Consider the following 26417-nt stretch of genomic DNA (forward strand, 5'->3'; position numbering starts at 1 on the left):
AGAACTTTCTGGAAAAGATTGTGTACATAATTGAAATTTTTTTCTTAAAATATTTGGTAGAATTCTATAGTAGAACAATTTGAGCCTAGGGATTTTTTTTTCTTAAGTCTTAACCATGAATTCAATTTCTTTAACAGAGGTATGACTGTTCAGCTAATCTCATTGATTTCCTCTCTTTATTGCCTTCCTTCTCCTTAGTTTAGGTTTATTTTGCTCTTTTTTTGTTTAGTTTTTTAAGGTAGAAGCTTCGATTATTATGAGGCCATTCTGTTTTTTTTTTTTTTTTAGTATAACCATTTAATGCTATTTTGGTTGTTTGTTTTTTGAGATAGAGTCTCACTATGTTGCCCTCGGTAGAGTGCCGTGGTGTCACACCTTATAGCAACCTCAAACTCTTATGCTTCAGCAATTCTCTTGCCTCAGCCTCCCAAGTAGGTGAGACTATGGGCGCCCGCCACAATGCCCGGCTATTTTTTTGTTGCAGTTGTTGTCATCGCTGTTTAGCAGGCCCAGGCTGGGTTTGAACCCACCTGCCTTGGTATATGTGGCCGGTGCCCTAACCACTGAACTATGGGTGCCGAACCCCATTTAATGCTGTTAGTTCCCATCTCAGCCTTGCTTTATCTGTATCCCACAAATTTTTTTTATTTTCATTTTTATTGAATTCAGATATTTTTTAATTTCCTTCAAGGCTTGTTTGAGCAATTGATTATCGTAGAAAACTAATAAAATGACGCCCCCACAAAAAAAGAAGAAAAAAAGAAATGTATTACTTTAAGTCCAAGTGTTTGGAAATTTTCTTGTTATCTTTTTGTGATTTATTTGTAATTCAATTTTGTTATGTCAAAGAACTTTCTGTGTCTAATCTCAGTTAAATTTGTTTATGATCCGGAATAGAGTCTACTTGGGCAGAAGTTTGGCATACCCTTGGCATACCCAAGAACACACGTTCTGCTCTTGGTGGCTCGAGTGTTCTCTTTGTGTCACTTAGAATCTCTGGGTTGGCAGTGGTGTTCAGTTCTTCTGTGCCCCTCTTTATTTCCTATCTACTGCCTCCGGATTGTGGAGAAGAGAATATTGACGTCTGTAGGTACACATATAATTGTGGACTTTCCTGTTTCTGCTTTCATTTTTGTCAGGTTTTGCTTTCAGATATTTGAATCTCTTTTGTCAAGTATATATTTAGGATTCTTATGTCTACTTGGCAAAGTGACCTTTTGTCATCATGTAACATCCTTTTTCTGCCTTGGCAGTTTGCTTTGAAGTCTACTTGCGTATTAACACAGCCGCTTCCGCTTTCTTTTCCTCGGTGTGTGCATGGTACATCTTTCCATCCTGTTACTTTTCATCTACCTGTATCATTACCTTCAAAGTGAATATCTTAGTAGTTGGGTCATTTTTTAAAAATCTGTTTTTCAATCTATTCTTTAATTAGTATATTAAGATCATTCACAATTAATTTCATTATCAATGTTTGGATTTAGGTCTACCATTTTATTTGTTTTTTGTTTTCTGTTTATTGTTCCTGTTTCTCTCTGCTGCCTTTCTTTTTTTTGAATTTATTAATAGTTTATTTATCACTCATATTCATAGCTCAGAAACACGGATCAGTGACAAACGTCTGTGTAAATCAGCCCAAAGAAATTCTTTATATTCCAAAATCACTTTATGCTCTGAAAAGATACCAGCCTTCCTCATCTCCTCAAAATCTTTTTTTTTTTTTTTTTTTTTCAGTTTTTGGCCAGGGCTGGGCTTGAACCCACCACCTCCGGCATATGGGGCCAGCGCCCTACTCTTTTGAGCCACAGGCGCCACCCTCCTCAAAATCTTTCATAGAATCATAATTTCTGTAAAAATCTGCACATGCCTTCTTTCTTGGTTCAGCCAAGCAAACTTATAGAAAGCTGCAACCCCCAGGGATACAACAGATGTTCCAACAATATGAATCTCTAGGCACCTGGCCAAGAGGCCACGGATCTGAGGTTGGCCAAAGCACTGGAAGCCATGGTAGTTGGTGTCCTTGGTGGATTTGCCAACCTCAGTGCATCCTTCCCGGCTGAGGTACACACGAACTCTCTGCTGCCTTTTATGTTATTTAAATTTTTTAATCTTCTTTTCTTTTGTTTTCCATTTTATCTTTTTTTATTGTTACTGTATCTCTGTGCAGTTTTTTTTGTGGCGGCTCTAGAGATTACAGTAAACATTTCGCCATCTACTTAGACTCAGTATTTACCAATTCAAGTGATAAGAATGTTAGTGCTGCCGGGCGCGGTGGCTCACGCCTGTAATCCCAGCACTGTGGGAGGCTGAGGAGGGAGAATCGCTTGAGCTCAGGAGTTCGAGACTCGCCTGAGCGACAGTGAGACCCCGACTCGTGAAAAAAATTGAAAAACCCAGCCGGGCGCCGCGGCGAGCACCTGTAATCCCAGCGGCTTCCGGAGGCTGAGGCAGCGGGGTGCCCGCAGCCCGAGTCTGAGGTTGTGGTGAGCTACCACGCCCACTGCACTCTGCTCAGGGGCATAGGGTGGGACCCTGTCTCAACAAAAAAAAAAAAAAGAATGTTAGTGCTGTGTAGACTCCTTTATTCTTCCCCATTTATGTTGGAGTTGTCTTATGTGTTACATCCACATACCCTGGAAACCCATCAGACAGTGTTATGATTTTTACTTTAAATTGTGGAACACCTTTTAGGGAATTCATGGGGAAAGATTGGTGTTATATGCTCAGCCAGATTTTTATCATTTATGTTACTCTTCCTTCATTCCTAATGTTCCAAGCTTCCTTCCAATGTCATTTCTGTACGAAGACCCTTATTTAGCAGTTCTTTTAGGCCTTGGGCATCATGTCCAGCTTTTACATCTGCGTTTAGTGGATTGAGTGGATTCAAAGATGGGACAGAGTGTGTTTTCTCCATCTCAAACCTGTATGTGGAACCCAGGTATTGATGTTTTAGTTTTTATGTTAATAGTGTTTCCATTTTGTGACTTACAAAATTATTTCTTTGAAGAATTGCAGAAATGGCGGTGCCCTGATTATTACGAGAACAACGTCCACAAGATGCAGCTCCCATTTTCCAGCAAGCTTCTCGGCAGCACTGTGACCTCTGAGGAGAAACAGGAAAGGCGGCAGCAGCAACTGCGTCGGCTGCAGGAGCTCAACGCCCGGCGGCGGGAGGAGAAGCTGCAGCTGGATCAGGAGCGTCTGGAGAGACTGCTCTACGTGCAGGTACCAGACACAGGCATGCACACCTCTGCTCAACAAGATGGCCCCAGAAAATTCTCTCCCTATATATTTTTCCTTGGCCATAAAATGTGTTGACCATCTGAGTCCCCTTTAGAGTCAGGAATAAATCCAGGGGGATCATCAGTGTAGAGTACAGTATAGAACCAGCTTTTTCTCAAAGAGCTGTGAACTCCAGCTCTATTGATTTGTTTTATTTTGGCCTTATAATCTCCTTTATTTCATTTTTTTAACTTAAGCGTAGCACATACAGTACATACTTGCATCTTAGTGAATTTTCACAAAGTGAAACAAACCCATGCGTCTGCTCTCAGATCAAGAAACAGAGCAGTCCCAGCGTCTCAGAAGCCTCCCTCATGTCTCCTCATCCCCCTTCTCCTGCAGATGGTAACACAATTTCTTTCATCCATCACAGTGATTGGTTTTGCCTAATCAAGTGTTGCTGGAACGGTGATGCCTAGAGACAGCTGGGGAGGAGGCTCTGCAGTGGGCAGGCCAGGCGAGCCCTCTCCTGCTACAGTTCTTCTCTGTTTGGCTTTGAAGCTGCTTCTCTTTCCCTCCTGTTTATGAGTGCACTGTTTGGCTTTGAGGATGAATTGTGAATGCTCTGGTTTCAGGAACTTCTAGAGGATGGCCAGATGGATCAGTTTCACAAAGCTCTGATAGAACTGAACATGGACTCCCCAGAAGAGCTGCAGTCCTACATACAGAAGCTCAGTTTGGCAGTAGAGCAAGCTAAGCAGAAAATCCTTCAAGCAGAAGTCACCCTGGAGGTGGATGTGGTAGATAGCAAGCCAGAGGTAACCATGACGGCAGGGAGCAGCCCTTGGTGGGGGGGAGTGTCCTAAGAGGGCTGGCAGATGTCTGAGGGGTGCCCCTCGAGTCCAGCAAGAAAAGAGAACATGATGACTGAAGTCCACAGGGACATTGGTGGGTATAGCAGTGGACCTGACTTTGGACCAACTGAAGTTCTGTCAGGAGGGATTATACCTATAGACCTCTGGGCACCTGAAGGGGGAAATGTGCATATAAATATGGAGAACACCAGCCCTGGTGCTGCCTTGGACCTGAACCTGTTCGTCTGATGGTTATTTGACAATCATACACTCCGTTTAATGTTCTTCTGGTATTTTATTCGTTATGTCATGATTGATTTTCACGTTCCCTTTCTTCCATTTTGATGTTCCCTAAGGACAGGGATCATGCTTCATAAGTACTTTATGTGAGTTTTTACAGCTAGTAGCTATGCTCAGTAAAAATTCGCAGGTTGCCTTAAGGTTAGCCTTTTATTAGCTACTAAAGAAGACTACACCTTTGAACAAGCTCCTTGATTTTCTTTTTTTTTATTTGTTTACCTGCGTGTCCACTGTTAATAAGTTTTTTGTTTTTTTTGTAGAGACAGTCTCACTGTACTGCCCTTGGGTAGAGTGCTGTGGCGTCACACGGCTCACAGCAACCTCTAACTCTTGGGCTTACGCGATTCTCTTGCCTCAGCCTCCCGAGCAGATGGGACTACAGGCGCGCGCCACAACGCCCGGATATTTTTCTGTTGCAGTTTGGCCGGGGCTGGGTCCGAACCCACCACCCTCGGCATATGGGGCCGGCACCCTACTCACTGAGCCATAGGCGCCGCCTGTTTGTTTTTAAGAGACAATGTCTTACTTTGTTGCCCTCGGTAGAGTACAGTGGCATTACAGCTCATAGCAACCTCTAGCTCTTGGGCTTAGGCGATTCTCTTGCCTCAGCCTCCTGAGTAGCTGGGACTGCAGGCACCCGCCACAACGCCTGGCTATTTTTTTTGTTGCAGTTTGTCCGGGGCCTGGTTCAAACCTGCCACCATCAGTAGATGGGACTGGCACCCTACCCACTGAGCCAAAGGCGCTGCCTTGTTAATAAGTATTGATGTGACAAAAAGAGCAGGTGGTAGGGCTCTGCTAGGCCCTGGGTAATCCAGACCCTGGCATCTCAGGGCCTGCGTGGGGGGTGGCCAAAGGGGCAGTCTCTAGGTCACTCCTCAGTGCCGAAGTCACAGGTTGGGTCACCAGTCTTTAGAATTGGAACAAAGTATTGATAAGTATATGCATTGTTCCTGAATTTGTCCTCCCTGTGGTTCCAAAACATAAGAATTTACTTACTGCCTTGAGACATGTTTTAGGCAGGATTAATCAGACTAGCTTCTTGGCTTTTTGTTGTTAAATCAGCTTTCTTTTTTTTTTTTTAATTTATTTTATTTTTTTGAGACAGAGTCTCAATTTGTTGCCTTCAGTAGAGTGCCATGGTGTCACAGATCACAGCAACCTCCAGCTCTTGGGCTTAGGCGATTCTCTTGCTTCAGTCTCCTGAGTAGCTGGGACTACAGGCACCTGCCACAACGCCTGGCTATTTTTTTTTTTTTTTTTTTAATTGCAGTTTGGCCAGGGCCAGGTTTGAACCCACCACCCTCAGTATATAGGGCCGGTGCCCTACTCACTGAGCCACAGGCGCCGCCTAAATCAGCTTTCTTTAAACTCTTGATTGTCTGTGCTTTTAGAAAGAAACAATACTGTGGAAAAATCCAAGTCAGTGCCATTGGATGCTGGGAGCAGGGTGGTGCTTGTCAGTGATGTCAGAGCTGTCTTAGGCTCCGCGTGAAGTTTGCTTCTGCAGTGACAGGCTCTCAGCTGGAGGCTTATTCCTGCTCACAGCTTTGCCTTCTCTATGTCTGGTTGGTAGGCTGTAGGTTATGTGAGGACAGTAGCTGGCCGTGAGCATGCGTGCATTAGAGTAGATTTGGAGGGAGCCTTTCCAGATAGAACATTTTGGATCAACTAAGATCCCAGGTAGAAGGGACCTTCACCATCTTTCTTCTTCCCCACAGCATCCGGGATCAGCTTCAGTTGAATCAGTGTTCTGTCCCTAGTTTGCTTTTCCCAGTTTCTAGGTTTTTGTTTTAGATTTGACCTGTGGTTTACTGAAATCCAGAACCATGTTGTCTTTGTTTTGTTTCTATTCATCCATGTGTAGTTTCTATCATAATATGTCAACAGGACATAAGCTGCTGTAATCAGGTGCCACTAAGCCATGTGCAGATGAAGGATTTCAGATTTAAAAAGGAAAAAACCAAACAGCTACAAAGATGTTGGGAAACTAGTTTTTTTTCTTTCTTCGTTCATTTTTCTGCCTTTGTTACATGCAGGCATTCCTCTGTTTGTTCAGTAGATACTTACTAAGCACCTGCTTTGTTCTCTGCTCTTGGGGCATATACTTAAATCCCCTTGGGCTTGGGAGCTTTTGAAATTTTGGACCTCAAAAACTTTCTCCATATTCAACAAATTTGATAAACCAAAGCTTAATGGTGAGCATTTATTGAGGGTAATTTTTAGTGATTGGAGTCAGTTACAGTCACATTCATGAGATAGATTTGACTGTGACACTTTCTATTCAGTTCTGTGTTTCAAAAACTATTTGTAGTATTTCCCAACCATACTTTCATTTAAAATGAAGTGAACAGATATATGTGGACCAGAATTCATATTGACATTCTACTTAAGCAGTAATTGCTGAATGGATTAATACAGCTGGAATGTTTAAATTTACAGTGTTTTCTGAAATCTGTTTTTTCATGCATCCATTCTGGCCCTTGGTATTCTGTGGTTATTCCTGTGGGGAGTATGTAAAGGAGTGGGCTTTGGTAGCATCCTGATGAAGTAACGAAACTAGAAGACACTTGCTTTTCATAGTTACAAGCACAGCATAAGGGTAGGAGGGGAGAGCACAGTTTTAGAGCCCCAGCATTTGTTGGAAAACACAATGGCCAAATATAGGAAGTTCTCTTGTTTACTAGCTAGGATCAGAGTTGGCCTCTGCTTGTTCACTGCTATTCAGGGCTGTTTTAGGGAGCCATGCTGCATCTTCTCTGATAAGCTTTGGCCAAATGTCATTCTGTTCAATTCCAAAAGCACAGTCTTAATATTTCTGAACACCACACTATACACACAGAGACCCTGGCAAACCTCAGGGGGGAGAGCAGCCAACTGTGGTAGAGAAATCTGTTCTCTCTTGATGCCTTTTTTCTGCATTGAAATTATTAGCTTTGTTCCTGTCTGTGAATCTTAGGAAGTAGGATAAGTAAGTATCTTTTTACCATTTTTAGCAAAGCTAAAAAGTAATATGATATTTTAAGATGGCATGTTTCTGAATGGAGCTAGATGAAGATAAATGATTTTTGTTTTTGAAACCTAAATGTTTATAATCTTCTCTATTCTGGGGGGAATTTGAGGGTATATCCCAGGAGCCCTCATGTCAGGCACAGTATTCCAGGGCCCAGGGATGCAGAGGTGATATAATATAGCTCCTCAGCTTGGGCAACATAGCAAGACCCTGCCTCTAAAAACAATTTAAAAAATAAATCAGCCTGGCATTTTTGTGCACATCTGTAGTCCCAGTCATTTAGGAGACTGAGGCAAGAGGATTGCTTGAGGTTGTATTGAGCAATGATTGTGCCACTGCAGTCCAGCCGGGGTGACAGAGTGAGATCCCATGTCTTTAATACAACAGACAGACAAAAAGTTCCTGCCCTCCAGGCTACCTAAAAAACCCCCAACAAACGAAAAAACAAAAACTTAGGGCTGTAGCAGCATTCCTAGCTGCTTAGGATAGAGCATGTTAAATGTGGCAGTGGCTGGTATGGGAACCCAGATGGCTTTCTGAGAAGGGATTGGGATGTTTGATCTGGGCCTTGAAATCAGAGTATCTGATTTCAGTAGGTAGCACAGAAGGAAGGAAGGCCGGTTCAGTGGAAAGAACCACGCATGCAGGGAGGTTTATAGAGTGTAGGCAAGAAGGGGTGCTGCAGGTGACAGAGCAGAAATGGCTAGAAAGTTCTTTACCTGTCGGACTAGGGAGACCTCTAAGGAAGTTGAGCAAGGAGATATGAGATTTTATTTTAGGAACATAACTAGTGGCAGTTAGGATGATGGGCTGAAGGAAGAGGTAAGGCTGAATGTGGGAAAACAAAATAAAAATGTGTTGTTGACTGTGAAGAGAGCTGATGCCGACCTGAAGTTTGTCAGGAGCTGTGGGGAAGGAGGAAATAATTGAGAGGTAGGATCTCAAAATCTCAATGCCATTTAAAAGCCAGGGTGACAGGAGTGGCAGTGGCTGATAACAGAACAGTGGCACTTGCCATACCCTGTGCTGAGCCCTTGTCAAGTGTCATCCTAGTTAATTTTCACAATTCAGTGAGTAGATACTATCATTCCCATTTTGCAGACAAGAAAACTGAGACTTGGGCAGCTGAGGCCATTTGCCCAAGGTCACATGTGTAGAAGTAGTGTAGCTGGCTCGGTGCCTATAGCTCAAGCAGCTAAGGCGCCCGCCACATACACCAGAGCTGGCGGGTTCAAATCCAGCCTGGGCCTGCCAAACAGCAATGACAACTACAACTGCCCCCCTCCCCCCACAAATAGCCGGGCGTTGTGGTGGGCGCCTGTAGTCTCAGCTACTTGGGAGGCTGAGGCAAGAGAATCACCTAAGCCCAGGAGTTTGAGGATACTGTGAGCTGTGATGCCACGGCACTCTACCCAGGGCAACAGCTTGAGGCTCTGTCTCAAAAAAAAGAAAAGAAAAGAAGTAGTGCAGCCGAGAGTCAGACTCAAGCAGTCCCACTCCAGCTGCCACTCGGTAATACTAAGAGCTGTTTGGAAAGGCAGTGGTGGGTGGTAGTGCCTATGACCAAGTTTGGGAAGATAATGAGCTAAGTTTTGACACCTTATCTCTAAAGTCTTTGTGGGATATCGGGTGGAGCTTTCCAGGACTCAGCTATGGGAAGACAGAGAATCAGATGGGAAGTGAGAAAAGGAATTGCCTAGGGAAAGCCACTACTTTGGAGTTAGGTGGCAGAAGAGTGCCAGGGAAAGAGATTGAGAAAGAGCAGCCAGAGAAGAGAGAAGCCAGGAGGGTTGGTGTGAAAGTTTCAAGAGATGTTTTAGTCACACCCCCAACCTAACACATCCCTATTGTTTTTGATTCTTTTTTTTTTTTTTTTTTTTTGAGACAGAATCTCGTTATGTCACCCTCGGTAGAGTGCTGAGGTGTCACTGCTTGAAGCAACTTGAAACTCTTGGGCTTAAGTGATTCTCTTGCCTCAGCCTCCCAAGTAGCTGGGACTATAGGCGCCTGCCACATTGCCTGGATATTTTTTTTTGTTGCAGTTGTGGTTGTTGAGTAGGCCTGGGCCAGGTTTGAACCCACCAGCCCCAGTGCATGTGGCCAGCGCTGTACCCACTAAGCTACGGGTGCCGAGCCATACACATCCCTATTGTTAAAGAACTAATTGCTGCCATTAGTGTTGGCGTATGTCTTTATTGCGTTCTAGGAGGTTTATTTAATTTTTCTTGTAATCTAACTACCTCGTGGGGCCCTCTGCCCTTCTCCCCCAGAGCTGTGTGTGTGGTGGTATAACCAGTGCAGCAGCAAGCCTCCCACGGGGCCCAGCCCTGAGCTGGCAGCATCAGAAAGTCAGAGGTGGTGAGGGCTGACAGGTTTGTGTAAATAGGAAAGGTAGGAGACAAACGCAGAGCCCATTCCTGGCATTTTTAGTTTTTGAAACTTTGTGTTTATGTGTGTGCTTTTTAAAAAATTGCTTAGAAATTTTTTCATAGTTTTAAAATATTGAGCAAGATCCTAATTCTTTTTGTGACACTGAACTAATAATAGAACTAAGGCTTGCTGCAGGTATCAGTTTATTTTGTTTATTCTATTCTGTTCTAGACCCCAGACTTGGAGCAGATAGAGCCGTCTTTGGAGGACGTGGAAAGCATGAATGACCTTGATCCCTTGTTTTCAGAGGAAACACCTGAAGTGGAGAAGCCGGTTGCCACTGTCCAGGTCTGTCCCCTGCAGCTGCACTGTGCTTGTGCTTTGAAGCTATTGATATAACGGCTGGGCTAGTCTAATCTGTTTCTTTAGGACTATCTTTTTTTTTTTTTTTTAAATCCCAGTCATGCTTTCTAAAAAAGGGGCACCAATACTTACAACATCTGAAGTCAGGGTTTTTTCCCCCAGTTATTGTTTGAGGTTCCAGCAGTAAGAGTAAGCGAATCTGTGAGAATCTGCCCAGCAGAAACATTTGGGGAAATAATTGGGAACTTTAGATCTGAAGAATGGCTTTTATTAATGGTTTCATTTACATTTAAGCCAGTGTCCTTGTGTTTGATCCCCATCGGGGTCCATGTTTCTGTCATTATAGTGGTAACCAGGTGAACCTCCAAAGTCAGAGGCCTGCCTGAGAGAAAGGGGCGGGGGTGCTAGGTCAGGCATGGAACGGGAGACTTGTCTTCTACGCTGGGCCTTTTCACTCCTGCTCTCCACAGTCTCTTTCCCTGCAGTGCAGGGACCATTTCATTATGTAAGTGTGTAGGTGTTTATAATTCAGAGGTTAGAAGAAAGTGGGAGATTGAATTATCAAGTCGAGAGTTGGGGAGAGGGTATTCTGGCAGGAACAAAGGACAGAAACTATTTTGGAATAAGAAATACAGTTTGAGGAAACTGGCAACTGGAATGTTTATCATTATGGCCTAAAAATATCTTTTAAACCTTGGGTTTTTAAAGCCCGTGTTTAACTTGGCAGCATATCATCAGCTGTTTGTTGGGACAGAAAGAATTCGAGCTCCAGAGATAATTTTCCAGCCATCTCTCATAGGAGAAGAGCAGGCTGGGATTGCAGAGACTCTTCAGTACATTCTGGACAGGTGAGACGGTGAAACTTCTTTTCTTTATATTTTCCTGAATCTTTTCCTTTGATTTTGCATCAGATGGTAGATCTGACGGTCAGGCATTTTGGAAATCCATCTCGCCCTCTTTTTTTTTTTTTCACTGACTCGGTGTACTCCAGTTGTATTATTTTGTCTCTCTCTCCAGGCTTTGCACCTATTTTGGGATGTTAGTATTATTTTATGAATCTGTAAATGCTCATTTGATTTGAGGAGTTCTAAGAGTTTAAGTTGAGCAACATGATAATGTCCTCTGGCTTTCATATAAAGCTTCACATTATTGAAGACTAGTGATTTTAAGTCACGCTCAACATACTGCAGAGCTTTTAAGTTTTTTTCCTGCCTTACATACATTTTACTTAAGGGTTTACATTTCAGTGAAAATGCACCTCCCTTCACCTGTTCATGAAGGCAGTTCCTACAGTGTAAGGTTTTATAATTCAAGTTGGACAAGTTGGCTGCTGTTGTTTATAACAGGATGGAAATTTGCACCTAGCAAGAGAAAAAAGCTTTTGCAGCTACTTTGAGTGGCTTTGAACTTTTTCTTAATGGTGGGTGGGAAAGTGATCCTACATGTGTAAGATAAAGCTGTTATTAAAAAAAAAAAAAGTTGGTCAGGCGAGGTAGCTCACGCCCGTAATCCTAACACTATAGATGCTAAGGTGGGTGGATTGCCTGAGCTTACAGGTTTGAGACCAGCCTGAACAAGAGCAAGACCCCATCTCTAAAAATAGCCGCCTGCTGTGGCATGGGCCTGTAATCTCAGCTACTCGGGAGGCTGAGGCAAGAGAATTGCTTGAGCCCAGGAGTTTAAGGTTGCTGTGAGCTGTAAGAGCCAAGCAGTCTACCTAGAATGACAAAATGAGACTGTCTCAGAAACAAAACAAAAACCCATGTATTACAAAAGTACAAACATTCTAATCACATTAAGGAAATGAGTTAACCATTTAAATTAAGGCTTTAGCTAGCTATTTGGAAACCTTGGACTGACATTCTATTGAGACACAAATGGAAAGTGAAAGGTTTTCTTTGTTTTTTTACTTTTTGTGTAGTGTTCTCTGTTTTGTGCTGAGAGCTTACCTTTCTACATCTGCGTTCCCTCTGGTATTCAAGTTGGGGGGACTCTACCAGAATGAATTGTTTCTTTCCTAGGTACCCAAAGGATGTCCAGGAAATGTTGGTTCAGAATGTTTTCCTCACTGGTGGGAACACCATGTACCCTGGGATGAAAGCCAGAATGGAGAAGGAGCTGCTGGAGATGCGGCCCTTTAGGTCTTCTTTTCAGGTACTGATTGTTCATGGGTCCACCTAGTTTGAAAATAGCATTAATGTTTTCTGCTTACAAAAGTAACAACGTATAAAGGAGAAAAATTACTGTATATTTTCTATCTTCCAGAGATATCCATTGTTAACATTTTTTGTGGCTTTCTTTCTGGTCTTTAGTCCATGCTGAATTTTTAAAGCAGAATGGGAATCATGTTTTGTGTACTACTTTGTGTGTGTGTGTGTTTTTTAATTGGAAAAGGAAGACATGCATGTAATAAAATTCAAAGACTACAAAAGAGTGTACATTAAGAATGAGTCATCCTCCCTACCCTACAGGCAGAGCTTTTCTTTCATAAGTTCTATATACATAAGAGTGTGTTACTGCTTTCTAAAAGATTGTATGGAATGGATGCCCACAGTTTATCTACCAAATTCCTGATCGCCAAGAAACATGTGCTGATTTCCAATCATTGGTCAGGTGCTGTGGGATGCTGCAGTGTCCTGGGTATAGCTCCTAACTGCAGGGACCTCAGTATCTGAGGAGGCAGCACCCAAGTAAACAGGCTGAGCTGCCCAGAGTTTGATGGCTATACAGGCAGAAGTGCCTAGTGGTATCCATTGGCATTCAGAGGGGGCTTCATGGAACTGGATCTTCTAAGATTGAAATGGTGCTTGCCATCTAGACAGCGTGATGTGACTAGATTGGAGCGAGCATTCCACCCAGAAGGAGTAGCACAAGCAAAGGCACTGGGGCCAAAAGCTTGCTGAGGGAGTGCAAAGTGGCTGACTCTGGTGGAGCCTGCAGTAGCTTGGGAGTAGGGGCAGGTGAGGTGCAGAGGTCAGCAAATCCCACACCACACAGTGCACTGTGTCCTGCTGAGAAGGGTAGCCATGGTCCACTCTGCTGCACGACAGTCCTGACTCTGTCATCACCATTACTGAATTTTGCTAAGCCTTGTTTCTTGGTAACAAGGGCGTAGTCACCTGCTGGCAGGATTCGGTGTACTGGTGCACGCCACATGCTCAGCTTGGGGCTTGAATATAATAAATGCTCAACATTAGCTTTTGTGTTGGGGGCTCTTAAAAACCATTGATTCACTAGGAAGATTCATAAGATTCTGTAAAGTCATATTTATGGCTATGATTTATTACAGTGAAAGGATACAAAGCAAAATCAGCCAAGAGACAAGAGTGCACGGGAGAAGTCTGAGGGAAACTAGGTGCAAGCTTCCGGAGTCTTCTCCCAGTGGAGTCACACAGGACATAGTTAATTCCCCCAGCAACAAGTTGTAATGTGTGGGATATTGCCAACCAGGGAGGCTTATTAGAGACTAAGTGCCTAGGGTTTCTGTGTGGGGCACATCACACACGCACCCCTTGCTTGGAGCAGACCTAAATTCCAGACTCACAGAAGGGAAAGCAGGTGTTGAGCATAAACTACTTTGTACATACAGGCACAGAGAGCCACTCTATCAGGTAATTGGGGGAGCTTTCCCCAAATTGAAGTTCCCAGGATCAGCCTTAGACGCGCATAAAGGATGGGCCTTAGGTCTGCCTGGGCAATTCTTACCTGCACAGCTGTTATCTTTAGGCCATAGTGAACCAGGAAGGAGTCTAAGCAGAGGAGTCTTGTGATCCCATTTGCATTGTAGGAATATATTTCTGGCAGTCGTGTGAAAAAATGGAATATCGAGAAATACTGGAAGCAGGAGACTGGTTAGGCAGCTCCCCAGCTTTTAGTAGGAGGTCCTCACTCTTCTCCACTCATCACAATTTACAAGGTCCCTTGTGATCTGACCTTGAAGAATTATTATTATTATTTTTTTTTTTTATTTTTTGTAGAGACAGAGTCTCACTTTATGGCCCTCGGTAGAGTGCCGTGGCCTCACACAGCTCACAGCAACCTCCAACTCCTGGGCTTAGGCGATTCTCTTGCCTCAGCCTCCCGAGTAGCTGGGACTACAGGTGCCCGCCACAAGGCCTGGCTATTTTTTGGTTGCAGTTTGGCCGGGGCCGGGTTTGAACCCGCCACCCTCGGTATATGGGGCTGGCGCCCCACCGACTGAGCCACAGGCGCCGCCCGACCTTGAAGAATTATCTCATCACTCGACTTCTGACTTGTATTTCAGCCATAGGTAACTGCTGTCAGTTCTCAGAAATGCCATTTTTTTCCTGCCTCAGGGCTTTTGATATACTTTGCATAGAGTATTCTTTCTAGCTCATTCCAATTCTGGCTTCAGTGTCACTTTTTCCAAGAAGATTTCCCTATCCTTACCTATGTTCCTTACTAGACCCACCTCCATTAGGGAAGGGACAGCAGCTGTCTTATGATGTGTTTCAAGCCCCTGGTGCAGTGTTACTTGGTAGCTATGCAGGAAATGAGAAAGCAGTGGTAGAGGGAGGGAAAAGGAGTGAGTCGTGCATCTTACAAGGGTATATGTGAAACTTAGTAAATGTGGAATGTAAATGTCTTAGCACAATAACTAAGAAAATGCCAGGAAGGCTATGTTAACCAGTGTGATGAAAATGTGTCAAATGGTCTATGAAACTAATGTATGGTGCCCCATGATCACATTAATGTACACAGCTATGATTCAATAAAAAAAAAAAAAAAAGGAGGGCGTCAATCTGAGGGAGATTAAGAGAATAAAATGATCAGAACTGATAGTGGATTAGATTTGGGGAGAGAAGAGGCACCTTTGTCAACTCCCGAGTTATAGGTGGAGCAAGTAATTTGATAATATGACATTCACTGAACTGGGAACCATGGGCAGAAGAACAGGCTGGAGGGGAGGATAGTACATTCTGTTTCTAGGGGGGATTGAGCTGAGTTTCCAGTGGACACACTGGAGGAGGTGGCCATAGCAAGCCGGTGAGTGCTGGGGGAAGGGTGGCTTCTCACCCCCTTTTGTGAGTGTGCTTGTAGGTCCTGCTTGGGAGGACAGGTAAAGTCAAGGATTAAGCCTTAAAGGACACCAACCCACACGTAAGGGTGTAGGATGCTCAGGATGCAGTCTGGGGAAGGCTGTGGAAGAGGCGGAGGAGGTGGGAGGAGAACCGAGGGAGCAGCAGCAGCAGCGGGTGATGTTAGGAATCGTGAGTGAGGGGCTGAGTCACACTGGCAGGCCTGACTTGCATTGAAGTAGTCAAGAAAAAAATCCTAGAGGATTTTCAAGATCTGTTTCTTTGTAATCCCTAAGGCCTTGATCATGAATTATTGAGTGAGTATTGGTGTGGAGGAACACTGCTGCCAGACCTCCTCCCGGGCCTGGCTTAGGGCTGTTCCTATTCCAGGAGGCCTTGCCCAGCTGGCTCCACCTTCCCTGCTCCCTTTCATGTTGCTCAGGCAACGAGTGTGTCGCAGCACCACTAGCTCCTGATATCCCAGTGTAGTCAGAGCACCACTAGCTCCTGATATCCCAGTGTAGTCAGAGCACCACTAGCTCCTGATATCCCAGTGTAGTCAGAGCACCACTAGCTCCTGATATCCCAGCGTAGTCGGAGCACCACTAGCTCCTGATATCCCAGCGTAGTCGGAGCACCACTAGCTCCTGATATCCCAGTGTAGTCGGAGCACCACTAGCTCCTGATATCCCATTGTAGTCGGAGCACCACTAGCTCCTGATATCCCATTGTAGTCGGAGCACCACTAGCTCCTGATATCCCAGTGTAGTCGGAGCACCACTAGCTCCTGATATCCCAGTGTAGTCGGAGCACCACTAGCTCCTGATATCCCATTGTAGTCGGAGCACCACTAGCTCCTGATATCCCAGTGTAGTCGGAGCACCACTAGCTCCTGATGTCCCAGTGTAGTCGGAGCACCACTAACTCCTGATATCCCAGTGTAAAGTTACGTATCTAGCAGTACCTGAGGCATGTGATCTAAGGCCCCGTGTGATCTTTAAGAGGTAGAGAACCCCAAGATTTGCAGTGTTTAAACTTCCTTAAAAAGGTAGTTTCTGTTGTTTTTTTACAAACAGCAAAACATTTAAATAATCACAAAAATACCAGGCTGTTTTTTTTTTTTTTTTAGGTTTAAATTTTTTTTTTTTTATTGTTGGGGATTCATTGAGGGTACAATAAGCCAGGTTACACTGATTGCATTTGTTAGGTAAAGTCCCTCTTGCAATCGTGTCTTGCTCCCCAAAGGTGTGGCACACACCAAAGCCCCACCCCCTCCCTCCTTCCCTCTCTCTGCTCTCCCCTTCCCCCACCCCCACCATGACCTTAATTGTCATTAATTGTCTTCATATCAAAATTGACTACATAGGATTCATGCTTCTCCATTCTCGTGATGCTTTATTAAGAATAATGTCTTCCACTTCCATCTAGGTTAATACGAAGGATGTAAAGTCTTCATTTTTTTTAATGGCTGAATAGTATTCCATGGTATACATATACCACAGCTTGTTATTTTTTGTTTTTTTTTTTTTAATTTTTTTTATTAAATCATAACTGTATACAATGATATGATTATGGGGCATCATACACTCACTTCATAAACCATTTGACACATTTTTATCACAGTGGTTAACATAGCCTTTCCGGCGTTATCTCGGTTACTACCACAGCTTGTTAATCCATTCCTAGGTTGGTGGGCATTTAGGCTGTTTCCACATTTTGACGATTGTAAATTGAGCTGCAATAAACAGTCTAGTACAAGTGTCCTTATGATAAAAGGATTTTTTTTCCTTCTGGGTAGATACCCAGTAATGGGATTGCAGGATCGAATGGGAGGTCTAGCCTGAGTGCTTTGAGGTTTATCCATACTTACTTCCAGAAGGGTTGTACTAGTTTGCAGTCCCACCAGCAGTGTAAAAGTGTTCAGTTTTGGGATACTGTGATGTGGGCCGTTCTCGCTGGGGTTAGATGGTATCTCGGGGTGGTTTTGATTTTGATTTTCATTTCTGTAATAGGTAGGGATGATGAACGTTTTTTCAGATGTTAGCCATTCGTCTGTCATCTTTAGAGAAGGTTCTATTCATGTCTTTTGCCTATTGATATATGAGATTGTTGGCTTTTTTCATGTGGAGTAATTTGAGTTCTCTATAGATCCTAGTTATCAAGCTTTTGTCTGATTCAAAATAGGCAAATATCCTTTCCCGTTTTGTAGGTTGTCTATTTGCTTTGGTTATTGTCTCCTTAGCTGTACAGAAGTTTTTCAGTTTAATGAAGTCCCATTTGTTTATTTTTGTTGTTATTGCAATTGCCATGGCAGTCTTCTTCATGAAGTCTTTCCCCAGGCCAATATCTTCCAGTGTTTTTCCTATGCTTTCTTGCAGGATTTTTATTGTTTCATGCCTTAAATTTAAGTCCTTTATCCATCTTGAATCAATTTTTGTGAGTGGGGGGAAAGGTGTGGGTCCAGTTTCAGTCTTTTACATGTGGATATCCAGTTCTCCCAACACCATTTATTGAATAGGGAGTCTTTCCCCCAAAGAATGTTCTTGTTTGGTTTATCAAAGATTAGGTGGTTGTAAGATGTTAGTTTCATTTCCTAGTTTTCTATTCGACTCCCAAGTGTCTATGTCTCTATTTTTGTGCCAGTACCATGCTGTCTTGACCGCTATGGTTTGTAATACAGCCTAAAATCTCGTATGGTGATGCCCCCAGCTTTATCTTCATTACTAAGAACTGCTTTAGCTATACGGGGTTTTTTCTGCTTCCAAACAAAACGCAGAATCATTTTTTCCAAATCTTGAAAGTACAATGTTGGTATTTTGATAGGAATGGCATTGAATAGGCAGATTGCTTTGGGAAGTATAGACATTTTAACAATGTTGATTCTTCCCATCCATGAGCTTGGTATGTTCTTCCATTTGTTAATATCCTCTTTCATAATTTTCTTTATAGAGGTCCTTCACCTCCTTCGTTAGGTATATTCCTAGGTATTTCATTTCTTTGAAACTATGGTGAAGGGAGTTGTGTCCTTAATTAGCTTCTCATCTTGACTGTTATTGGTGTATATACAAAGGCTACTGACTTGTGGACATTGATTTTATATCCTGAAAGATTACCATGTTTTTTGATAACTTCTAGGAGTCTTGTGGTTGAGTCTTTGGGATTCTCTAAGTATAAGATCATGTCGTCAGCAAAGAGGGAGAGTTTGACCTCCTCTGCTCCCATTTGGATTCCCTTTATTTCCTTGTCTTGCCTAATTGTATTGGCTAGAACTTCCAGCACTATGTTGAATAGTAAAGGTGACAGAGGACAACCTTGTCTGGTTCCAGTTCTAAGAGGAAAAGCTTTCAGTTTTACTCCATTCAGTAAAATACTAGCTGTGGGTTTGTAATAGACAGCTTCAATCAGTTTTAGAAATGTGCCACCTATGCCTGTACTCGTCAGTGTTCTAATTAGAAAAGGATGCTGGATTTTATAGAATGCTTTTTCTGCATCTATTGAGAGGATCATATTATCTTTATTTTTTCCTCTGTTAATATGGTGGATAACGTTTACGGACTTGCGTATGTTAAACCAGCCTTGCATCCCTGGGATGAAACCTACTTGATCACGATATATGACTTTTTTTGATGATAAGCTGTAATCTATTGGCTAGGATTTTGTTAAGAACTTTTGCATTTATATTCATGAGTGAAATTGGTCTGAAATTCTCCTTTTTGTTTGGGTCTTTTCCTGCTTTTGGTATCAGGGTGATGTTTGCTTCATAGAACATGTTGGGGAAGATTCCTTCCTCCTCAATTTTTTGGAATAATTTCTGCAGTACAGGAATAAGCTCTTCCTCGAATGTTTGATAGAATTCTGGTGTGAAGCCATCTGGACCAGGGCATTTTTTGGTTGGAAGCTTTTTTATTGTTTCTTTAATCTCAGTGCTTGAAATTGGTCTGTTCAGGAGCTCTATTTCTTCTTGGGTAAGTCTAGGGAGAGGGTGTGCTTCCAAATATTGATCCATTTCCTTCACATTGTCAAATTTCTGGGCAAAGAGTTTCTGGTAGTATTCAGAGATGATTTCTTGTATCTCTGTGGGATCAGTTGTTATTTCCCCTTTATCATTTCTGATTGAGGTTACTAGAGATTTTACTTTTCTATTCCTCGTTAGTCTGGCCAACGGTTTATCTATTTTATTTATTTTTTCAAAAAACCAACTCCTTGTTTCATTAATTTTCTGAATGATTCTTTTGTTTTCAATTTCATTGATCTCTGATTTGATTTTGGATATTTCTTTTCTTCTACTGGGTTTAGGCTTAGATTGTTCTTCTTTTTCCAAGTCCATAAGATGGCTTGTGAGTTTGTTGATGTGCTCTCTTTCTGTTTTTCGAATGTAGGCATCTAAAGCGATCAGTTTTCCTCTCCAAACTGCTTTTGCAGTATCCCACAGGTTTTGGTAGCTTGTGTCTTCATTGTTGTTATGTTCAAGGAAGTTAATGATTTCCTGTTTTATTTCTTCCTGCACCCATCTGTTATTCAACAGAAGGTTGTTTAATTTCCATGCCTTTGTGTGGGGTCAAACATTTTTATTAGAGTTGAGTTCCACCTGTAGTACCTTATGGGCTGAGAAGATATGAGGTAAAATTTCAATTCTTTTTATTCTGTTGATATTTGTTTTGTTTCCCAGAATATGATCAATTTTGGAGAATGTTTCATGGGGTGATGAGAAGAATGTATATTCTTTATCTTTGGAATGGAGTGTTCTATATGTGTCTATCAAGCACAGTTGTTCTAAGGTCTCATTTAAATCTCTTATATCTTTGTTTAATTTCTGTTTAGAGGATCTGCCCAGCTCTGTAAGAGGAGTGTTAAAGTCCCCTGTTATTAGGTATTATCGGATATCATATTGCTCAGACTGAGTAAGGTCTGTTTCAAGAATCTGGGAGCATTTTAGTTGGGTGCATAAATATTTAGAATTGAAACGTCTTCTTGTATTTTTCCCTTGACCAATATTGACCATCTTTGTGTTTTTTGACTTTATTTGCTTTAAATCCACATGTATCTGAAAATAAGATTGCAACTCCTCTTTTCTTCTGAATTCCATTTGCCTGAAAAATTGTCTTCCAAACCTTGAATCGGAGTTTTAATTTGTCTTTTGAAACCAGGTGTGTTTCTTGCAGACAGCAAATGGATGGCTTGTATGGCTTGTGTTTTTTAATCCAGTCAGCCAATCTGTGTCTCTTCAGTGGGGCATTCAAGCCATTAACATTTATTGAGGTAATTGATAAGCGTGGTAGTATTCTATTCATCTTATTTTGTGAGAGTTCATTGCTTAGTTTTATCTTTTGCATTAGTGTGGAAGTTAGGCTCTGTCCTTTAATTTCTGAGTTCTTTGCTGCTGATCCATTGTGATGGTCAGTGTGTGGAACAGGTTGAAGTATTTCCTGTAGAGCTAATCTTGTTGTGGCAGATTTACTCAATGTTTGTATATCTGTAAATGATTTGATTTCTCCGTCAATTTTAAAGCTTAGCTTAGCAGGGTGTAGAATTCTGGGCTGGAAATTGTTCTGTTTAAGTAGATTAAAGGTAGATGACCATTGTCTTCTTGCTTGGAAAGTTTCATTACAGAAGTCTGCGGTCACTCTGATGGATTTGCCCCTGTAGGTCAGCTGGCGCTTACTCCTGGCAGCTTGCAGAATCTTTTCTTTTGTCTTGACTTTGGACAGGTTCATCACAATGTGTCTTGGAGAAGCTCGGTTAGAGTTGAGGCGACCTGGGGTCCGATATCCCTCTGAAAGCAGTGTGTCAGAATCTTTGGTGATATTTGGGAAATTTTCATTTATAATATTCTGTATTATGGCTTCCATTCCTTTGGGGCATTCTTCTTCCCCTTCTGGGATTCCTATAACTCATATGTTGGAACGCTTCATAAAGTCCCATAATTCTGACAGTGAACATTCTGCTTTCTCTCTCTTCTTTTCTGCCTCTTTAACTAACGAGTTAACTCAAGAACTTTGTCCTCTACGTCTGAAATTCTTTCTTCTGCATGGTCTAACCTGTTGCTGATACTTTCAGTTGCATCTTTAAATTCCCTGATTGACTGTTTCAGTTCCTTCAGCTCTGCTATATCCTTTCTATATTCTTCATATCGTTCATCTCTTATTTGATTCTGTTTTTGGATTTCCTTTTGGTTATTTTCCACTTTATTAGCAGTTTCCTTCATTGTTTCCATCATTTCCTTCATTGTTTTCATCATGTGTATTCTAAATTCCCTTTCTGTCATTCCTAACATTTCTTTATAGGTGGAATCCTCTGCAGTAGCCACCTCATGGTCCCTTGGAGGGGTTGTTCTGGACTGGTTCTTCATGTTGCCTGGAGTTTTCTGCTGATTCTTCCTCATGAGTGATTTCTTTTATCTGTTTCCTTGCCCTAATTTTCCTTTCACTTCCTCTTGCTCTTTAAGTTCCCGTGCCTGTGGACCAAGGTTTCCATGAGTCCTTCTGGTATAGGACCAGAAGGATGAGAAGGTTGAAAAGCAAGAAGGGATGAAAGAAAGAAGGAAAGCATGGAAAGAAAATAGAGAAAGGAGAGGGGGTGGGTAAAAGGGAATATTGACAAAAAGAAGAGAGGCACAGAAAGAGGGAGACAGAGCCATATAGGTGTACACTAGGTACTTTGACACAACCTTTAAAAAAACCCCTAAGCTCTGGGGTGCCCGGTTGGGTGGTTCCCTTGAGGTCAGCAGCTCTTTGCTAACGTGATTGGACACAGTACCCCACCTCCACCAAGTAGAGAGGAAAGACAAAAATGCTATAAATCAAAACAAGCAAACGGAAAACTTTTACGGGATAAAATTGGGTGAAAAACCAAATAATAGGGGTAGAAACACTAGCAAAAATGAAATTCTAATTATTGAAAAAGGCAGCAATGGGAAATTGTATTGAAACTAGAAAGATGGAGAAAGAAAAAAAGCAGAGAAAAAATCTGTACAGAAAAGGTTGAAATTAAAAAACAAAACAACAAAAAACAAAGCAGTATATATATCTTGTTGAATATTGTCTGGGCAACAGGTGGTCTTCTGGGGTATGAGATGTTAATCACAATGCTGATACGACTCGCAGCCTCCACTGATTTCTCAAACCCCACAGGATGGACACCCTAAATCTCTCTTCAGCCCTCTTAAAAGGCTCTTTAAACTTCTAAACTTGGCTAAGCAGAAGCTTTCCCAGGAAAGTGCTTGTCTCTGGGATCACTGCTGAAGTGGCTATCCACTTAGCCAGTGTGCCAAAACTGGTCTCACTCTGCCCCTGAGGGTTAAGGGTGTAAGGTAGCTCGGTCCCCGCCTTTAGGCTGCTCAGTCACTACGTTACTAGCTCCCCACTCGATCCTTGCTCTGTGACTGTGAAGGCAGAGCTTGCCAGGGCAGTTCTCTCACAATGGCTCCCTGCGGCCCACAGCCGAACACTCAGCTGGACTTAGCTCATCCGCCTCAGCGGGTCAGTCTGGGGCCCTAGACAACACCCAAAGTTCTCCCCAAGGCAGTTCAACTGAGTGCCAAGTCCAAAAACACAAAACAGTTCACAGGTAAGGCGTTTCCGGTTTGCAGTCTCACTGCTGCTGTACCTAAGCTGCTGGCGGGACCAGTTGAACACTCGCAACCACTTGCCAGTTTTCCACTGTTTTTGTCCTCCTCTTGGGGTCCAGAAGTCTCTCGTTGACTGCCTGTATCCTCAAAGGGATGATTATAGGCAGATCCCATCAGCCTGGAGTCTTATCTCCCCAGACTCACGGTGCCCAGTTGCAAGGAAGCTGTTACTCAGCCACCATCTTGCTCTCTAATACCAGGCTGTTTTAATAAGCCAAAATGAAAACCGAAAAATAATTATAATTCCAGCCTCTGAAAGGGATGTTCTGTGTATGCTTTCTGATTGGTCTTCCCATGTAAAATTTTAACCAAAAAAAAGACAGATTGTTGAAAGCTTATTTTGTAGCCTATGTTTTTTTCTCTTTCAAGTTATTGTGACAGGTTTTCTATATTGATAGGTGCATTTCCAAAGCATGTTTATGGCTGTGTCTGCTAACCATACACCTTACTGCATTTTTATCGGTAATAGTGATGGCTACTATTTATTGGACACCATGTAGCAGGAAGTATGCCAAGGGCCTAATATCATTCTCTCACTGACTCCTCCCTTGCCCGAACCATGCGGCCTCCTATACCCTAATCTTGTGCAGAGGTCCCTGTTGACACCTCCCAGTCTGTGTGGTAACCCCAGGCGATCAGGCAGACTTACACTTTTTTCACCTCTGTTCTTTTCTGTGTGTGTGGTTCCACTTTGTGTGATCTGTCTCTCCTTTACTTCTGCAAGTTCTAAAACCATCATTGTAAGTGGGAATTTGTGTAGTTGGATGAGGAAAGGAGATGAAAGGGAGGCGGAAAGTGGGGCAGGTGACTCTGGAACTCAGAAGGCCAATTTGAAGCTACAGAATGTTACCTGAATGGTGAGGGCAGCCTCATCCAGGGGTCCTCACAGAGGTTCTGACCCCTGCCACCCTTGGTAATAAGCAATGGGAAGTGAGCCCTGGCAGCCTCACAGAGAATGCCCACGTCACCCCTCTCTTCTGTCATTCCTTCTGAGACTCTCTTGCTGTCTGACCAGAGCCACCTCCCATCAGCCTCTGCTTTGTTCTGCTCACGGAGAGGAGGGGAATGGGGCCAGACGGGCCTGTCCTCAAGGTCGAGCTCCAGCCTCCACTTAACCTCTCCTCTCCCACCAGCTTGTGGTTGGCAGCATCATGGAGCAGGAGGCTAGGTACTTGGCCCTTCTGACCCAGAGCCGCAGGTCTCGTGTTCATAAATAACCTGAGAGCTGCCATCCCATGCGGTCGAGTGTGGTGTGTGTTGTGTTCTTCCCTGCTGTCCCGGAGTGCCTGGGCGTTCCAGCTGTGCGTTGTCGGGAGGGTGCAGAGATAGTCCTGCCTGCCTTGTGTATGTTTCTGGGGATAAGATGCAGAGGGCTGTGGCTGAGCCTGCTGAACATTCCTGCCTGAGCCCTGGTGGGAGATGTCCTCCTGGTGAACACACTCTTTGTGTTTCAGGTTCACCTCGCCTCGAACCCTGTGCTGGATGCCTGGTACGGTGCCCGTGACTGGGCCTTGGAGCACCTAGATGACGACGAAGCCTGGATCACCAGGAGAGAATACGAAGAGAAGGGAGGAGAATACCTCAAGGAGCACTGTGCCTCCAACATCTACGTTCCCATCCGCTTGCCGAAGCAGGCGTCCCGCTCCTCGGAAGCCCAGGCGTCCAGCAAGGGCCCAAGTGCTGGTGGGAGTGCTGCCGGGGAGCAGGTGTAGTGGGGGCAGTTTGGGGAGGCGGTCCTGCATGGTGCCCTTGGGCCACTGCAGCCAGGTGATAGGACAGTGGCTGCAGAAGGTAGATGTGTCCAGTATGAGTCTGCTGGTCACATTTGGCTGCACAATGGATTTCTCCTGGGGAGAACGAAGTTAGGGACTCAGGGAGCTGCCCTTTAGAATTATATTCATTGGGGGCTTCCACAGTGAAGAAACTGAGGGCCCTTCTGGTGTCTCTGTTGAAGCGGGTGAGCTGCGTCATCAGCTTCCTGCAGCAGTAAGTGAAGACGGCGTGGAGGACAGAGATGTGCAAGATGAACCGGATGAGTTTTTGTTCATTTAAAAAAAAAAAATCCTTTAAAATTTATTGTCAGTGTACATGTTTTATTCTTGTAAGTTTGTTCAGACATTCCATGAATGTCCAGCAGAGGGAAGTCTTTCATGTCCATAGAAAAGTAATGTTCATTGCCGGCTGCACTAGTGGGCACCCGTAATCCCACTCCATGGAGGCTGAGGCAGGAAGATTGCTTCAGCTCAGGCGTCTGAGGCTGTAGTGTGCTCTGTGAATAGCTGCTGCACTTCAGTAACAGTGCTGGGCAACAGAACCTCATCTCTAAAACTTTTATTTATGTATTTTTTTAATTTTTAAGAAGAGATCGTGTTAGGCCAGGCACGCTGGCTCAATGCTGTAATCCTAGCACTCTGGGAGGCCGAGTGGGTGGATTGCTTGAGTCAGGAGTTTAAGACCAGCCTGAGCTAGAGCAAGACCTCATCTCTAAAAATAGCTGGGTGTTGTGGCAGGTGCCCATAGTGCCAGCTACTTGGGAGGTTGAAGCAAGAGGATTGCCTTAGCTCAAGACTTTGAGGTTGCTATGAGATATGAAGCCACGGCACTCTACTGAGGGTGACAAAGACACTGTCTCAAAAAAAAAAAAAAAAAGAAAAAGTGTTTATGTAATAAAACAGTTACTCATGAAATCTTGGGAGCCAAAAATATTTCCCTTTTGCTATTACTTCCCTTGCAAATAAGGAGAAAAGACCCAGAAAGGGTCAAACTTGTGCAAAGTCTCTCTGCTGGCTGAGGACCTACTGGGTGCCCTCTTCTTACTGGGCAACAATAGGACCAGTGGCCCAACTTCTATTCATACTGTCTTTGCTGGAAGCTTTTCTGCCACGTGAGGCCTTCTTACAAATTTTTTGTTTCTGTCCCTGTGACTTTGTTGACTCTAACTTTTTTATACCTTTCTGAAGAAAGAAATAGACTGGAGAAGGTTAATCCTGTAGCTTTTTGGGGTTTTGCATTCCATGTACTTTAGAAGCTTCATCTGAAATGAACAAATAACTCTTCCTTTTTACAAAGATTGCCTGGTGAGAATTTTAGCTCTCAAACACCAAGAATTGAGCCCAGAAGGTCCCTGAGCTGCAAATATTTTAGTTACTATTTAAATCCCATGGAACCTCTAGCTCACCCATCTGATAAGACCCCCTCAGAACCTGCTTCTCTTTTAGTCTACCAAAGGGAATCTCCTGGATCTCTGGCTTTCAAAGGTTTAGAAACTGCAGGCCTGGAGGGGGCAGTGGTGTTAAGAAAGTAGAAGACCCAAGCTGGCCCAAGACCTCCCAAGTCATGGCTAGTGAGCCACTGGCTGTCCATGGCTGGGCCCAGGGACTAATGAGATGATGAGGGGCATGAGCTGTTCAGAAAGGACAGTGTGTTCATGAAGGCAGGCCCAGACCTCATGTGAGAGCTTCATAGCATGTTTCCGGGGGAGGGGCTGTGCTAACTGCTATCAGCCCCAGGGTCTCTCCCACGCCCCACAGTTTAAACATCCTCATAGCAGTGGTAAGGTCAGAAGACTGCCTTGGAGGTCAAACCCCAACAGGGAAAGACCATGGGTTAGGCAGGTGAGCTGGGCACCT

The 26417-nt window shown here is 43.5% G+C and overlaps 1 protein-coding gene across 2 annotated transcripts in view; it reads left to right on the top strand.

Annotated features, from left to right (window-relative positions):
• Positions 1-24864, top strand: part of ACTR5 (actin related protein 5) — a 33340-nt gene extending 8476 nt beyond the window's left edge. For both annotated transcript variants that reach the window (XM_053574548.1, XM_053574549.1), the window contains exons 4-9: positions 3008-3225; positions 3858-4040; positions 9991-10107; positions 10831-10970; positions 12144-12276; positions 24243-24864. In XM_053574548.1, the coding sequence (XP_053430523.1) occupies positions 3008-3225; positions 3858-4040; positions 9991-10107; positions 10831-10970; positions 12144-12276; positions 24243-24500 (1049 nt within the window). In that variant the 3' untranslated portion in view covers positions 24501-24864. The remainder of the gene's footprint in view (positions 1-3007; positions 3226-3857; positions 4041-9990; positions 10108-10830; positions 10971-12143; positions 12277-24242) is intronic.
• Positions 24865-26417: the final 1553 nt, after the last annotated feature.

This window comes from Nycticebus coucang, chromosome 21 (genome assembly GCF_027406575.1).
Source record: "Nycticebus coucang isolate mNycCou1 chromosome 21, mNycCou1.pri, whole genome shotgun sequence".
In the NCBI taxonomy this organism is placed as follows: Eukaryota; Metazoa; Chordata; class Mammalia; order Primates; family Lorisidae; genus Nycticebus; species Nycticebus coucang.